Genomic DNA, 15,287 nt, shown 5'->3' with positions numbered 1-15,287 from the left:
ACGGTATATAGAGCCGTTAACCGCATCTGGTGATACGGTTGAAAGCGCAATGGCGACATCTTATGGTCGATACGTGAACACTTTCTTTTTCCGAAGTTGGAGGAGCACTGGAGGAGACGATGAGCCCGCTCGTTCACCCCTAGGCCGAGGGGAGTGCATCCCCGGCGAGCCGACCGAGCCGCGGCTCGATGATGAGGCAGAGCCAGTGCGAGTTAGCACGGATGTTAGCACGTCGTCAGAGCAGAAATTACCAGGACAACGCCCACCAAGTTGCGCCGCTATGCGGAATATGGCAGGATTTTACATAAGTTGAATGAAATGTCGTTTTTGAGTGGAATATGAACGTATGTCTGGCAAAGGCACAGAAGATTTCCAGCTACCACAGCGCACTGACATAGATTGTGTAACAAAGTGAAGAGTCGCCACTCTGCTCTATTTTCACTGGCTAACAGCAGTACACTGGCTTAGCTTGTGTCCCCCCACCCCCCTCCAGCGGCCCAACCACAAGCAAGTTTTCTGGGGGAAAACTTGCTAAGCCTGTAAGTATATACACTACTCACAAAAAGTTAGGGATATTTGGCTTTTGGGTGAAATTTATGGAAAATGTAAAAAGTTCACACTACAATGAAGTAGAAGCATACACTGGTGATTTCCTCATCTCAAACAATTTCTTGAAACAAAAGCCAACAACAGTGGTAGATATACCACAACAAAAAATGTCAGTGTCAATAACTTGTCATGTGCCCTTGAGCATCAATTACAGCTTGACAACGACGTCTCATGCTGTTCACAAGTCGAGTTATTGTCTGCTGAGGCATGGCATCCCACTTTTCTTGAAGGGCGGCCCTCAGGACATTGAGGTTCTGGGGTACAGAGCTCCGAGCCTCTACACGGCGACTCAGCTGATCCCATAGGTTTTCTATGGGATTCAGGTCTGAGAAAGTGCAGGCCACTCCATTTGAGGTACCCCAGTCTCCAGCAGCCATTCCCTAATAATACGACCTCGATGAGCTGGAGCATCAAACACCTGATGTGAATTTTGCCATTAAACTCCTTGTTAGAGAACAGCAACTTGTGCAAAAAGTACTGAAACATTGAACAGTTGGACATGTGTATTCAAAAGTTTACAGAAGGTCACATTAAATTCACCTGTAAAGGTTATAATGCATTTTAGGTTCATCCTGAAATTTCACCCAAAAGCCGAATATCCCCAACTTTTTGTGAGTAGTGTATATATACACACACACGCAGAGGCCACTTTATTAGGTCCACCTGCACAATCTAATACAATTAAATCCAACTGTTCTGCCGTGTAGTTTATTTTTATGATGCCTATAATGCTCAGGCTTTCTGTTTGTCACAGTAATAGAGGTGTTCATTCAATTCTATGTTTTGAGCTTATAGTTAGTGGTGCTGTTGTACTGGACTGCATTTTATTGAGAGCTGTTTCTAATATTCTGTCCCATTTGTATATAAACAAGGAGGACAAAACAATAGAAACACCTCTAAATATAATGTAGTCCAGCACAAGACCTCTGCAAACTACAACCTCCATAATAAACATATCATTCAATTTACACATTCTCCACAATATCAACAAAAACTGATTATAACATTCTTAAAAGGTAGAAATTATGGTAGAACTGTTGCATTGAACTGCACTAGACTGTACAGGTGGAGCTAATAAAGTGGCCACTGAGTCTAATGTATTGTACAGCAGGAAAACCTCATCTGACAACAAATGTGATTACTGCAAATAATAAGGGCTGCAATTAATGATTACTTACACATTCAATTAAACTATTATTTTGTTTTCATTAAGGAATTAATCATTTAGTCTATAAAGTCCTCATTGGATCCTGTATTTTTGTCTGGTTATGTGATGCATATTTTGGTATTTTACCACTCTACTTATATATGTGTTCTTCCAGGCATCTTAGTAACCCTGTTTTTAGTTTATTATATTACATGTGAAGTTTAGTATAAAATGATTTCAAAATATAACACCATCATCATTAGCTGGCAGGTGAGAACTTAATTTGCTAGCATAGCCGGTGCAACTGCCTAGTTAACTGAGTTGTATGAAAACCCTAACCCTAACCCTAACCAGTAGGGATAAATAATAACTTGAAATTTGTAAAGTTAGTTAAAACCATTCAAATCGACCTTTAAGCAGCTGTAGTTGTGACTTTGCAGAGTAGAATAACATAATTTCAGCGTTTAGGTCGTCCAGTTGTGGCGAGCTTTATCGTCTATCAGCGGGAACAGCTAGTTCAGTGCTGAACCAGCCAAACTTTGACCGTTAAAGCTGTGTTTTATAATTAGACGCCGAATAAGTCCCTGTCACTCAACAGGATGTTAATTTGAAAAACAAATGTTCACAAAATACAGCAATACGTACTTTTAACCAGGAAGACACAGGTGCAGCTGATTGTCATGTTGGCTAACCACCGCCAACGGTTTTCCTCGAAAGTTCTGAAGCTCGTGATGCAGCTGCTCCGGTGATGAGCGTGACGTTAACTGTAACAGGTACACATGTGATTTATTTGTTCCACATGTGATTACTTTACTAATATTATCACTTATTGCTATTATTAAGGCTCTCCTAGCTAAGGCATTCCTTAAGACTGAGTGGTGTAAACCAATTTAATTAGTTATTATTAGTATTATATATGTGTGTGTGTGTGTGTGTGTGTGTGTGTGTGTGTGTGTGTGTGTGTGTGTGTGTGTGTGTGTGTGTGTGTGTGTGTGTGTGTGTGTGCGTGTGTGTGTAGGGGAGCAAAATCCCATTCAATGTGTTTTCAGTTGATCAGCATGAGGAGGAGGTGTGAAGCTGTTATTGCTGCAAATGGAAGTTCCACACGCTACTAAGGTCCAGTAGAAAATGAATAATAAATTAAAAATAAAATAAATTATTGTGCTTTCCACCTGTTTAGCTGTGTTGCCTCATCCTTACAGTTATACCCTATTGTAAAGGGGACTGGCATTCCAACAGTATAACTCGCAAATCCAATTGCTCTGATCACAGGGGAGAAATCATCAACTGAAAACACATTCAGGGTTTTCCCTGCCTTATAATTTCTTAGGCGCACCGCCTAGACGTTTTCACCGACCGCCTAGATCAAATGAACGCGGAAAGGGGAAAAAAACGCACACCGACATATTCAATCTGCGGCTCCTTTAGGAATCTGTTGTTGATGCTAGCTTGGATTGTCCGGGGGGAGTTAGTTGGAGGCGGGTTCTGGGCCATACGTCATGAAATACTGACAACGGAATTAACCAATCACTGCAGCGAATAGTTTCTGCGTGCACGCTGAGAGGATGGCTTTCAGCCGCGACATATCCGCTGTAGGCTAGGCGGAGGTGGAAGGTATGAATCGCCTAGCGCGAAAAATACAAGCGCTCGCAAATACCAGTGATACAATGACAACATAGCGACTTTCCAAACTACCCCCAAGAGACTTAATAACCTAACGTTAGTCAGAAACTTATTTATGTAACGTTTGTTGTGTTTGTTTTTGTGCCGATATGCCGTGCGCTGGCCGCCCATCTCACCCTCGTTCCACTTGCTGATACAATGACAACTTAGCGACTTTCCAAACTCCCCCAAGTGACTAAACCCCCTAACGTTAATCAGAGACGGATTTGTGTAATTATTGTGTTCGTTTTTATGCTGCTATGCCGTGCGCTGGCTGCCTTCCCATCTCTCCTTCGTTCCACTTGCTGTTCGCTTCGCTTTTCACACACAAGCACCCAGCCCCCCCGCGCAGTAAACAATCAGCTGTATACTAGTTTCCAACCGCTTGGTTTTTGTATTAATTTCTGTACTTTATTTTATTTCCTGCTACTGTTTGTGTTTGTACGTATTTTGTCAGTATCTTAGATCTTGCCATTTATGTTTGTGTGTGGAGACATTTGAGAAAATAATTAAAAATAATTAAATTATGAAATACTAATCTAATGTCCAAATAAATCGGTTAATCAATAAACACCCCCTCCCCCCGGAACCGCGCACACCCCCTACCGCCTAAGACCTAAAATTGGCCAGGGAAAACCCTGACATTGAATGGGATTTTGGGTGGGGTGGGGGCATATTTAGCCATGTTGGTCATACCAATCGATTGACAATCCTTACAACTTATTTCTCATTGAAAAGGGGACTAATCAGGCTTTCTAAAAGACAACACCAATCAGTATTGTTAAATCGGAGAAATGATCAACTGAAAAAATATTGGAGGGGATTTTGTTAAAAAAAAAAAAAAAAAAATTGGTCGCATCCCACACAATTACCGTTATTTTTTGTTTTGTTTTGTTTTGTTTTTTTATTTTGTTTTGTTTTTTGTTTTGTTTGTTTTTGTTTTTTTTAATTAGGATCTTAGTATGGACTTACACTCTAATATATGGAAGCCCATTTCCGCCAGGGAAAAAAAATCCCCCATGGAAAGTCATAATCATGAGATAAAAAAAAAAAAAAAAAAAAGACTTTAAAAACAAGTACTTTATGTGATAAAAAGTCCAAATTATGTGATAAAAAGTCGAAATTATGAGATACCAACTGTGCATGGTGGATCCATGTGTAACTGCCCAGATGTTTCCAGCTGCCACCCCAGCCACATCGGTTTGGTTCTTTCCACACCATGACTGTTTCTTGCTTAAAATTCTTTCAAGGGTGTGTTTGCTTGGTGATATTGGTTTTAGAACAACTGAATTACTTTGGTGTACTCTCACTTAATGTGAATCACCTGTTATTGTAATCCTCCCTTTGGCAATTATTTATACGTAAGGGCCACACTATTGGTTTAGCGCCCTCTTGTGGCTAAGTACAAAGCCTTAAACTGGAGGGTGAGATGGCACCCACATTCTTCATCACATAAAGACTTTTTTTTCTAAACTGAATTACGATGTTTCGAGTGATAACGTTTCCATTTTGGGGTTAACTATACCCTAAAACATGCTAGACAAAGGCAACTTTTAAAATTTGCCAAAATGTAATTTATAAATGTGTTTGTTTGTTTGTTTGTTTGTTTGTTTGTTTGTTTGTTTGTTTTCCCTGTTTTGTTCTATTGTAGTTTATCCTTTATTTTATTGTCATGTAGTACATAGTTTTCTCCAAAGAGGGGCAGAATATAACACAAATAATTCCTCTAGCTTTGCTCTAATGGCCAACATTGACTGTGGGCCATTCCATGTACCATGGAACCAGTCAACATTAGCCAAAGCAGACCTAATAACAAAGCTTGACTTTTTTGATTTTTGAAGGAACAGACTAAAATGAATAAATGATTTTTTGATGCGTGCAGGATTTTTGTTGGACATTTCAAAAACATCTCCTCGAATGCTGTCTTATTTTATTTGGTTCCAATAACCAAAATATTGAATATATGGAAATATTGAAAATATGAAATATTTGATTCAACTGTGTATGATAATACTAGTTACAGGTTGGAAAGAAATTATTTCCTGTATTGGATTTGAAAAAGAACCTTTACCTTGAAAAATAACTGCACGTTTTGTCCCCTTCCAAAATGTTCAGTTCATGGAAAAAAAACAGCAACAACACTAATATACTCACATTGTCACCCTGACTTATTAATATATGATAATATTACATATTAAATGGTCAGAAGTAAAAGCTTGTACGTTCACTGTAAGTTCTCCCAATCCTTAATAAAGTCACTGACATGGTGACAGTTGCCAACAAACATGGGAGCAGGCAGTTCATTCATCATTCGTCAGCAGTGAAAGCAACAGTAGTTAGGGATACAGCCAAACATGTTTGTCAGCTTTTAAGTAAAGTGAATCTCCTGTGCTCATTGGCAACATGATTAAAGGGCTTTTCATTTATTTCTTCCACTGGGGAACAAATCTCTTTTGCAAAAAATGTTTTTCAGGATGCAATCTAATTTTGTGGACTGTTGTGGAATATGGTTTCTAGGCTACGAATCTAATCTTTCACCGTATTTTATTCTACCTTCAAGTTTCTCTGTGAGAGAATACTACTACTCTTCCAAACTAAATTAGGGACCTATCTAAATTTTTCTCTAACCCAGCTTGGTTCTCAAGGCAGTATTTAAGAAGCACTGGCTGTGATCAGTAACAGAGTTTGGGATGGAGTTGAGCTGTGGAGACTGTAGCATGGTGTTTCACTCCGCCGCATTGCTGGAGAAACACAAAGCACTGTTCTGTATTGGGAGTGGTACAAAGCACCCTGGGATGTCAAGACAGAGTTCTGAACATCTCATCAGAGACAATGGAGGAGATGTCCAGCCTAAACAGTCGAGAACCCCACACCTTGAAAAGGTAAGCAGGTCACAAATTGCACTCCTGACCAACCTGGAGAGGGCTTCCCTCTCTCTGTGGTCTTTCCCAAGATTTCTTCCACTTTTTATCCATATGGCCTTTGGGTTTTGTGGAAGCTTAATCTTATGAGGGTTTAGGTCAGTGGTGTCATTTTGTTTTCTCTGAACTGTGGCCCTGTAAAGCCCTTTGAGACTGTAACTGTGATTAAGGGTTGTAAAGAAACTGGGACTAGACCTTGAACTTGACCTTGAGCCAGAAGGGTGTGTCATGGAACTAGATGATTGAGCCAATAATCTTTTAACAAATTTATTTTGATATTTAACTTGTAAGCACGATATCAAGCAATTATTACAAACAATGGGACAGCTGATATCTGTGATGCACAAAAAAGAGAATTATAAACTAGGCGCTTTCAAATTTAAGTTTATGTTGGTAGGATATGGGAAAAGGAATGGAGAGAATAAACCAGTGAATGTCCTTACAGTAGGACACCCCATCTGGAATGGGCTTTGAAAAGAAATTCAAATGATAACAATGAAAGTCGGTAGAGCGAGAGCAAACAGGTATCCACAGATAGAGGGGAAGGGAGGCAGATCTTTAAAATAATGTCAAGGCTAAGTTTTGACAATGGGTAAACTGAGCCAACCCTTGTTACTGAGTAACCATACACAAAATAAGTTATGTGATTATCGATTTAGAGAGAATAATTTATCCCTATGAATATGGGAGGACACCTGTGGATAAACTAATAGGTCAAAAAATGTGGTTTTAGCTATGTCAGGGTACAGGTAAAGGCATTTCCACTGTTTAGGTTTTCTTTTTGTATCTAAGACAAAGTAGATAATGCTTAAGGCTTTATATAGGATGCATGTGAGGTCATAAACTTAGCAACTGTGTTAACAGGGGCTTGTATTGCTGTGTGTATTTTTGTCAAAATGGTGGTTGCGGGGTAAAATGCTCCACCAGACTTGGGCAAATCAACGGCTCAGCTTGCATCATTATAAATATATTTAGGTACTGATAACAATTATTCTTTGAAATACACATTTATTTTGTTATAGCAGTGCAAAATGGTCAACATAAAGATGAACCGATTTCTGTTATAGGGTGGATGTTTACTCCAGTGCTCCGAGTACTATAGTAGAGACCTTACTTGTTATAAATGGCATCGCTGTTGTTCTCACTAATAAATATGCAAATACATGTGTGTGTGTGTGTGTGTGTGTGTGTGTGTGTGTGTGTGTGTGTAGTTAAGAGGTCAGCAGACAAATCAGCAGCAGGGCAGCATCAGACAGAGGGATGTCAGTGCTGAATCAAAACCAGGGAGAGCAGATGACAAACCAGTGGCAGGTCAGACGGACGGGGGTGCCCTGCAAACCCTCTCTGACGAGGTGCTTATATACTGTTCTCCAGCACCAACCAACCAAACATCATCCACCCAGAACTACAGCCACACCCACATCCAAACATAACGACTAAAAAGCCTAGAATCCATGCAATGTTAATTCCCATCAATCCAAGTTGGATTTACAAAACCACTAGAGATATAGTGATGTATGTTGTATAGAGGAATGTGCCTGAAACCCTCTTCACTAAGAAATCAAGAGGGACAAAGGTTTCTGGGTTATATTTAGTGTGCCAACAGAATTATTGTTGGATAACCTTGAAAAGCTCCTAGCTGTTTTCACTGCACCAATTATCACGTTGAAGTAGTGCTCTATCCATTTGATGGCTTTGGTTAAAATCTGCATTTGTGTATCATTACATCCGTCAGTGAGTTATGGTTGCAAGTGTTTAAAGCAATTAATCTTCAGGAATCAATAAAGCCTATACAGCATATTCCGGTTGAAAGAAAATGATAAACTACAGAACTACACATCTCATCTCATCCTCTGTCTTTCAGTTTCACAAGCTGAGGATCACCATTGAAGGGAGTCTGCCAAACTTGGTTAAACGGACCACAAACACTGAGGTGAGCTCTTTATTGTCCTTGTCAATATCTCTTGTCAAAAATCCTCATTGTGTTCTCCCTGGATAATTTCAATGTGTAAGTTATGTTATTACTTGTATCCATGTGCAATAACATAGCCTATAGATAAATAAATCTACAGTATGTACCAAGTTACATTTACACAGCATAAAAAACAATCTTACTTGTAATGTTGTGTAGTCCAGTGCTACCTAAATTTCATATGAAATGTCTATGTTTTTGTTTTTTTTTTCTTTTTAGTGTCTGTTAGTCTTGGCTCATATGGGCTTATGAGAAAATGTAATGAAGTAAGGAAACTATATCCTACGAGTACTTAAATTATGGATTAAGTCATCAGCCAACGGTGTCAAAATAGGTCAGGGGTCACTCTGAGAGAAGAGTGGCACAAGATGAGAGTATGCTTTAATGAGGCTGAGTGCAAATGTGCTCTCTTTGGCTGCAGGACATAAAATGTTTAAGAACCATTGCTGTGCATCTGTACATTGATTTCTGCTGTACATGGTCTTCAGGCTTGTGGGTGTCAGCTGGGTCACAGAGAGAGACAGAAGGAGATGAAGGAAATGGCAGAGCACCATGAGCGCCAACTGGCCCAGATACACGCTCACAACCAGCACCTGGAGCTGCAGAGAGAGGGTGAGGACGAACAGATGCAATAAACTGCTTGAGACCTTGTAAACCTAAAGATCTCCCCTCAGCCAGGAGTGATTCCTCCTCCTCTCACCATCTCAATTGCATACCAGGCATCTGTGTCAGAAGTGAACTCATGAAAGCAAGCAAACAAACAAAAAATATCAGCAACACTAGTTGGTAGAGTCTGAAGAGAAGTTAAGCTTTTAGTATGCCAATGCATTTTAGTACCATGCCTTCTTCAGGTTTGTTTCAGAGAGGAAACCAACCTTCTTTGCGTGTGTGTGTGTGTGTGTGTGTGTTTGTGTGTTTGTGTTAGAGCTGGCCTGTCAGCTTGATGTCCTGGCTGAGCAGAGCAGCACCAGTCACCTGGAGAGTCTGCTGACAGAGCTCCGAGAGCAGGAGCAGAGGAATGAAGAAACACTGCAACAACTAGCTGAACATCTCCATGCGCTACAGTGAGTGTGTGTCTGTGTGTGACAGAGAATACACTTGCACACATTACATCTATAGTGCCTTGCAGCAAGTGAGCAGATTGGAGTTCAGTGTCCGGCTCAACAGGATACCTGATTGCTGATGGACCAACACTAACTGTTGGATTAGTATCAAAGCTGCAGTAATTCAGTTTCTAACCACTCTGCCTGCCGCTAAAGTGAATGTGCAAATTAAATCTGTACACCTAAACAGATGATACCAATACAAATGTATCTAATGCAGAACTCAGAAAATTGATTGCTCCATTGATGCTCTGCCACCAAAAGGAACAGTTTGAAAGATTAGACTTTTACTCTTTTCAGCCATTAGAGGGTGTAAATAATGACTGCGCTACCATTTAACTAAGAGGCATGCATGTTTTTTGGCCAGTACAAAAATCTGATATCATATATGATACATCATATCATATATCATATCTCATATAATATTGCTTTTTAAAGCTGATAGCAATATTCTGCATCCATCCATGCCAGAATTGTAAAGTAGAATATTTAGTAATGTAGAAAGGATGTGTATTTTGGATGCCACAGTATGATGTTTTTGAGATCATCTGCTCAAATATTATTGTTTCCTCCTTTTATTTTTCAGTGTCAAACAGACCTCTGCACCTGCTGATCAGCCAGAGCCACGCGAGAAGAAAACGTTTGACCTCATATCCTCTGTGGATGGCTCTCTCTCTGCCCAGATTAAGTACTGACCCACATACATTAAGAGTCAGACTTATCTTCAGAAATACAAGACATCATTTTGAATTGAAAACAAGAATAAGTGGACAGTCTTTTCATTTTTCCTTTGACATTTTTCTTTGTCTGGTTCCTATTCAAAAAACTGGTTGTCGGTATGTGAATAAAAATGTTCTCTATCCCCCCCATGCCTGGTTATATGAAGATAAAAAAGTCAATCCCCTCTTTGGTCCAGATCTCTGCGACAGGCATACATGCAGTCCGGTGGCTCAGATCCAGCCATCGTGGCCCAGATAATCGACTTGCAGGCAGAGGCCCAAACTCTGGAGCAGAACCAGCAAGGACCTACAGCCAAGACCAGGAGGAAGAGTAAGAGTCAGAGCAATGAGGAAGAGAGCAGACACAGTTGGTCGTCACTATAAAAGTCCTGTATTATGCATCTACCCTGCATTACCAGCACTGCAGTACTCACTAGAGCCTTTTTTCTCTAAATGTGAGGAAGGCTGACCAGGAAAATTGTAATGCAACATTTGTGTCTCTCAGAGTTCCCTGGCTTTAGTAATGTTCTTATATCACTCCCAGTTTGATTTATTGAGTTCATGATGAAAAAGCCTTAACATTTTTTTGTCAGTGTCAGTCACATAAACTACAAAATTTGCAAAAGCAAAACAAACTGGAGCATTTGCCTTATGAGCATCAGGCTCAAAATTAACCTGCCTTAAACCAGACCAATAGGAACCAGTTTCTAAAAATATGGACTTAAATTGTTTGTCTTTCACTGTGGCCAGAGGTGAGGCCTCCATCACAGGGACAGAGCTGGGAGCTGCTGGCTTTGGAGCGGGAGAACCAGAGACTGGAAGAGGAAATCCTCAGGCTCCAGCTGGCCAGGGAGAGACACCATGGCCATGAAGGTTAGACAATCCTCACGAACAGAGCTCCTGTCTTTACTGCAGTTCCAGCAAGAGCTTTTACCATACATTTTTCATAAAATTTTTGTGAATTCATAAAAGCTGTTCCGAGTAGTTCCACAGCAGCCAGCTGGTTTAAAAAATGTAGCAGTGTATTTTAAAAATGTAATATAATGTCTTAATATCGTTAAAATAAATATTCTAGGTCGGTCAGTTGGATGGTCTGTCTGTCTATCCAAAATACTACCTTAAATGATGGAGCAGGGACTTCTCAACTGCCTCTTCTCATCTGCTTTTCACAATGCAATATACACACCAACACACCAAGAATTATGTCTATTATAATGGTTCATTGGTCTTGTTGTGAGATGGAAAGGATGGGCATGTGTTGGACTGTTTGACCGATGTATAATGTTTTCTTGGACTGCTGTATGCTGTGTTCAGCTTGCAGGTTCTCACATAAACACACAAGCAAGTAGAAGTCGCATGTGTTGCTTGGATTTTGTTGTCTTTGTGTGCATTTGTATGTAATCCAGCAGCAGTGAGGACAGACCTTCAGCCGATTCAGAGGGAGAACCTCCTCCACCACATGGCCAGTCTGCAGGCAGAGATGGACAGCCTTGGCAGGGAGGTCGAGCGAACCGAAGAGGCTCCAAGGCACCGCAGGCAGCCCCATCCACCCCTTCCATTCTCTTCACCCTTCCAAGTCCAACCCCAACCTGCACTGCATCCCTTGGCTCACATTCATGCACCTCTAACCCTGGTATCCACTTTATCATTTCAGCTATTTACAGCATGAGTCTGTCATCAGTGTGGACATGACCTGGCACTCTAAAAGACCATGGTGGACAAGGGCAAACTGTTTGCTGTTTGTTTATTTGGCTTTGGAGGGTTCAGTTTTAATTATGTCCCCGCAACAATTGTGTAAAGGATGTTATGAATTTGCCCCATTTGCTGCTGCATCCGCCGCAGATCTTGGCTGATAATGAGATGCCTCAAGCACCCTTTTCTTTAATCTTTTCAAATTTGTTGTGCACTTTCATGATCCCTAGAAGAAGAACCCTACTGGTTTCATCTAGTGCCACTGTTTGGCTTCATGCTGGTAGTTGTTTTGGGGACATACCCTGTTGTTGTTCACTGACAGTACAAGGCTAGTTTACAGATTTGTTCATTTCTGACATTGATTCCAGGCCAGGTCGTGCACCTCTTCAGTGGGAAGACATGTGGTGGACCACTTGGACTCTCTGGGACCCGCCCCCTACAATCCTGTGTCAGTTCGAGCCCCACACATCAAAGAGGCTGTTGACACTCATGTCTAAATAAAATTAAAGTCTAGCTACATAAGGTCTTATCAAGCAGTCTGTTGCATTTTTAAGTCCTATCAAATAGTTGATTTACTCATATAAAAATATTTTAAAGTCTTAAATCCAGCTCACATCAAATGCACTACTGATCTGCCCTTAGCCACCAACCAACTATTTCTTAAACTTTTGTTGTGCACCTGGTTTGCAGGGCTGGTTTTGTCATTTTCTATGACCTGGTGCTGGGAGTTGATGCCAATCTGAAGGTGCTGCGTCTGGTGGCTGCTCTCTATTTGAGCGGTGAGGAAGTGGGACATCTAACACCGCTGCCCCCTGTTCAGTGCCAGTCCAGAGGAACGCTCCCCTGCACCCACAGTCTTCACAATGGAAATTACACCCCCCTGTCAGTGAAACAGTTTGTTCCCAGGTAGGGCCCAAGAGAGGAAGAGCTATTCTGATTATCATCTGTAGCGGCGCAGACAGGTAACTTAAAATAATTGAGAATAATTGAGAAAATGGTATTGTCATGGAAATATCATGGAAAATTGAAAAAAATTGTTTTGAATAATCTTTTCACCCAAGTTCTATCTGTTGCAATGAGGAATATGGTCCTAAAAACCCTAAAATAGACTAGATGAGGTTCACTGTCCCAATATAATAAAGATGCAGGACTGACGCTCAAGATAAGAAATAAATCTTACATTACTTTACAGGGTTAAAAACATGTCAGTGATGTCCAAAAAGGAACAGACTGTTGACATGGCTCATCTACACACAGACGAAAAGAACAGACAAAAAGAATACACCTGCAGGAAACACTCTCTGTTTACCTACTGTCAACTTTTCCCCCTGTAGGATGCAGCCATCTCCCTCCCTCTCTCTGGTGGTGGAGCTCCAAGCAGCAGGAGGTCTCGATATTTACGAGCAGGAGGTTCAGAAACTGGAGTCCCATGGCTGGGCACAACTGGAGCTATTTGACCAGCACAACCAGGTACAATGTGTATAACCATCCAGAATTATTACAGAATTTATATTGAAATACTGCAGTGTTGTGTGGGTGCTTTCATGTATCAACTGCAATCTATTCACATTATATCCAGACACAAAAGACAGTGAGAAGTAAGTGGCCTCTAATTTTCAAAGAGGAAATCAGTCTGGTGATGTTCAGGAAGCAAAACAAGTGTTGCATAAAGGCTTCAGGTCGAAACTTTGAATAACTTCATTTAAAGCCATCTAGTCCTTGTACTTATGCTCATTTGTATAGTGAATGCAGGAATGTATTACATAATCTAACATTGTTCTAACACTCTGTAATGCAATCTAAAAAGTAAAATTATTGCAGAAACTGACCCTCTGTTCTTTTGCCTCACATTTATTATTGTTCTCATGTCCTTACAGCCAATGTTTTGCTGTGTTGCATAACTGTAACATGCTCTCTCTCTCAACATTTTCCCTCTATTATAAGCTGCACAGTGGCCACTGGAGAGCGCCAGTGCGTAGTCTTCCTGTTCAACCCTCCTTAACCCACAGCCAGCTCAACTCTATACCACAGGTAGAACTGCAAGAATTGTTATGTACATGTTTCTGCACACATTACTTGGCATATATAGCTAGTACTCAAGTAGCTTATATAGCTCTAAATAGCCTTACTCAGGTGGTAACTTTAGAGGCGTTGAAAATAGAAGCACCTTCCTTGTGTAGCAGAAAAATAAAGCAAGACGAAAGTGTATATGGAATCCCAGGGATATGCATTCAGTTCTACCATCATAAAAAAAACATATTGAACATTAGAAATTATTTATATCTAACAATCCAAAGGTGGAGTTTTCCTTGAAGCATTTTATTGAGGACTGGGGTTAGGTAAAGTAAAATAACCCACACATTTATCTACATGCTAGGATATTGAAACTTTGTCATCTGTAACAAGAAAGATGGCCTACCATGTAGATAAGTGTGCAGCTTCTCTTCTTTTACCTACTGGACTCTCTTCAGCCCAGCACCTGACCTGATGTGCATGGACTAACTGATCCTAATAAGGGTTAGGAATGAGGATAGGAACAGGAAGTCCTTACAAGTGCAATGAGATATGGATGTGTTCTGTTTGTGTGTCTGTGTGATCTTGAGGTGGACAACATGGAGCTGTGTGTACGCTTGGTCAACGCCCGGGATGGAGACATGCAGACTGACCTGAAGCCTGACCCCAGCCATTATAAATACCTCGCTGTGGTAAGCATGGTCCTATCTGTTTCAAGCCGTCTACAGGCCTCAAATGGCTTCTGGAGAAGAAAGCAGTCATGAAATTACAACTTATATCAAGCTATTCTTTACTGTACTAGATGTTAACACAGTAGCAGCACATTGACACCCCCACACTATAGTTATGAAGTGTTGTACTTGAACTGATTCGTAATTTGTAAAGGGATACCCCGTCTGATGTGAATTCACTTGGGATTCCTTGTTGCTGTAAATAAACACGCTTACTGGTCTTTTGTACCTCAGTGGGCAGAGAATGATGCTAGTTTTCGTTGACAGAAATAACCTTGGTTGTTATCTCTCTGATGTCTAAATACAGGTGTCCTCTCATCCTGGGATGGTCCAGGGAAATCCTGCTTTGTCCATTCCGAGCTCACAGCCCACAGGAGCCAATCAGTTTCCTTCTGATCACCAAGAGGACCCTCCCCCACTGATGGCAGCCAATCAGAGTTGAGAGACGGAGACGCATATGCCACAAACAAAAGTCACTACAAAATCTATCCAGATATTGCAGTTAACTTACTGTTGTGAATTGCTAAATTGGTAAGAGTTAATTTTTGATTTGTTAATCTCCTCTACACCTTTTTTGATGGTTATTGTGTGTAATGGCACTTGCTGAGGCTTACTTCCTTGCTGCTCCAGTGAAACGTCTCAGCTGCCAGATGTACTTTGCTTGTACTTTGGTCAGCTCCTGTGGGTGTTAATATTTAACAGGTTATGCTATAAAAAA

The 15,287-nt window shown here is 40.7% G+C and overlaps 1 protein-coding gene and 1 long non-coding RNA gene across 3 annotated transcripts in view; one reads left to right on the top strand and one right to left on the bottom strand.

The window, feature by feature from the left end:
• LOC115358197 (uncharacterized) overlaps window positions 1–2,485 on the bottom strand; it is a 36,066-nt gene extending 33,581 nt beyond the window's left edge. For both annotated transcript variants that reach the window (XR_003928160.1, XR_003928161.1), the window contains exon 1: window positions 2,402–2,485. This is a non-coding gene — a long non-coding RNA (uncharacterized LOC115358197). The remainder of the gene's footprint in view (window positions 1–2,401) is intronic.
• A 5,098-nt stretch (window positions 2,486–7,583) lies between these two features.
• Window positions 7,584–15,011, top strand: ccdc17 (coiled-coil domain containing 17). Its single transcript, XM_030049761.1, has 14 exons — window positions 7,584–7,691; window positions 8,204–8,272; window positions 8,800–8,923; window positions 9,237–9,375; window positions 10,001–10,102; window positions 10,331–10,464; window positions 10,884–11,006; window positions 11,540–11,766; window positions 12,194–12,273; window positions 12,516–12,731; window positions 13,160–13,295; window positions 13,770–13,856; window positions 14,429–14,530; window positions 14,877–15,011. The coding sequence occupies exons 3-14, from the start codon at window positions 8,842–8,844 to the stop codon at window positions 15,009–15,011; spliced, it is 1,563 nt and encodes a 520-aa protein (XP_029905621.1). The 5' UTR covers window positions 7,584–7,691; window positions 8,204–8,272; window positions 8,800–8,841.
• Window positions 15,012–15,287: the final 276 nt, after the last annotated feature.

This window comes from Myripristis murdjan, chromosome 4 (genome assembly GCF_902150065.1).
Source record: "Myripristis murdjan chromosome 4, fMyrMur1.1, whole genome shotgun sequence".
NCBI classification, from domain to species: domain Eukaryota; kingdom Metazoa; phylum Chordata; class Actinopteri; order Holocentriformes; family Holocentridae; genus Myripristis; species Myripristis murdjan.
The sequence above is the reverse complement of the archived record's forward strand: the minus strand, read 5'-3'. Positions and strand labels throughout refer to the sequence as shown.

What these genes read in the sequence shown, in the direction of transcription:
- ccdc17 (XM_030049761.1), top strand. Translation starts at nt 8,842, where the DNA reads ATGAAGGAAATGGCAGAGCACCATGAGCGCCAACTGGCCCAGATACAC. An exon ending in CCTGGAGCTGCAGAGAGAGG is followed by an intron (nt 8,924 to 9,236) that starts GTGAGGACGAAC and finishes TGTTTGTGTTAG; the next exon opens with AGCTGGCCTGTCAGCTTGAT. An exon ending in TCTCTCTCTGCCCAGATTAA is followed by an intron (nt 10,103 to 10,330) that starts GTACTGACCCAC and finishes TCTTTGGTCCAG; the next exon opens with ATCTCTGCGACAGGCATACA.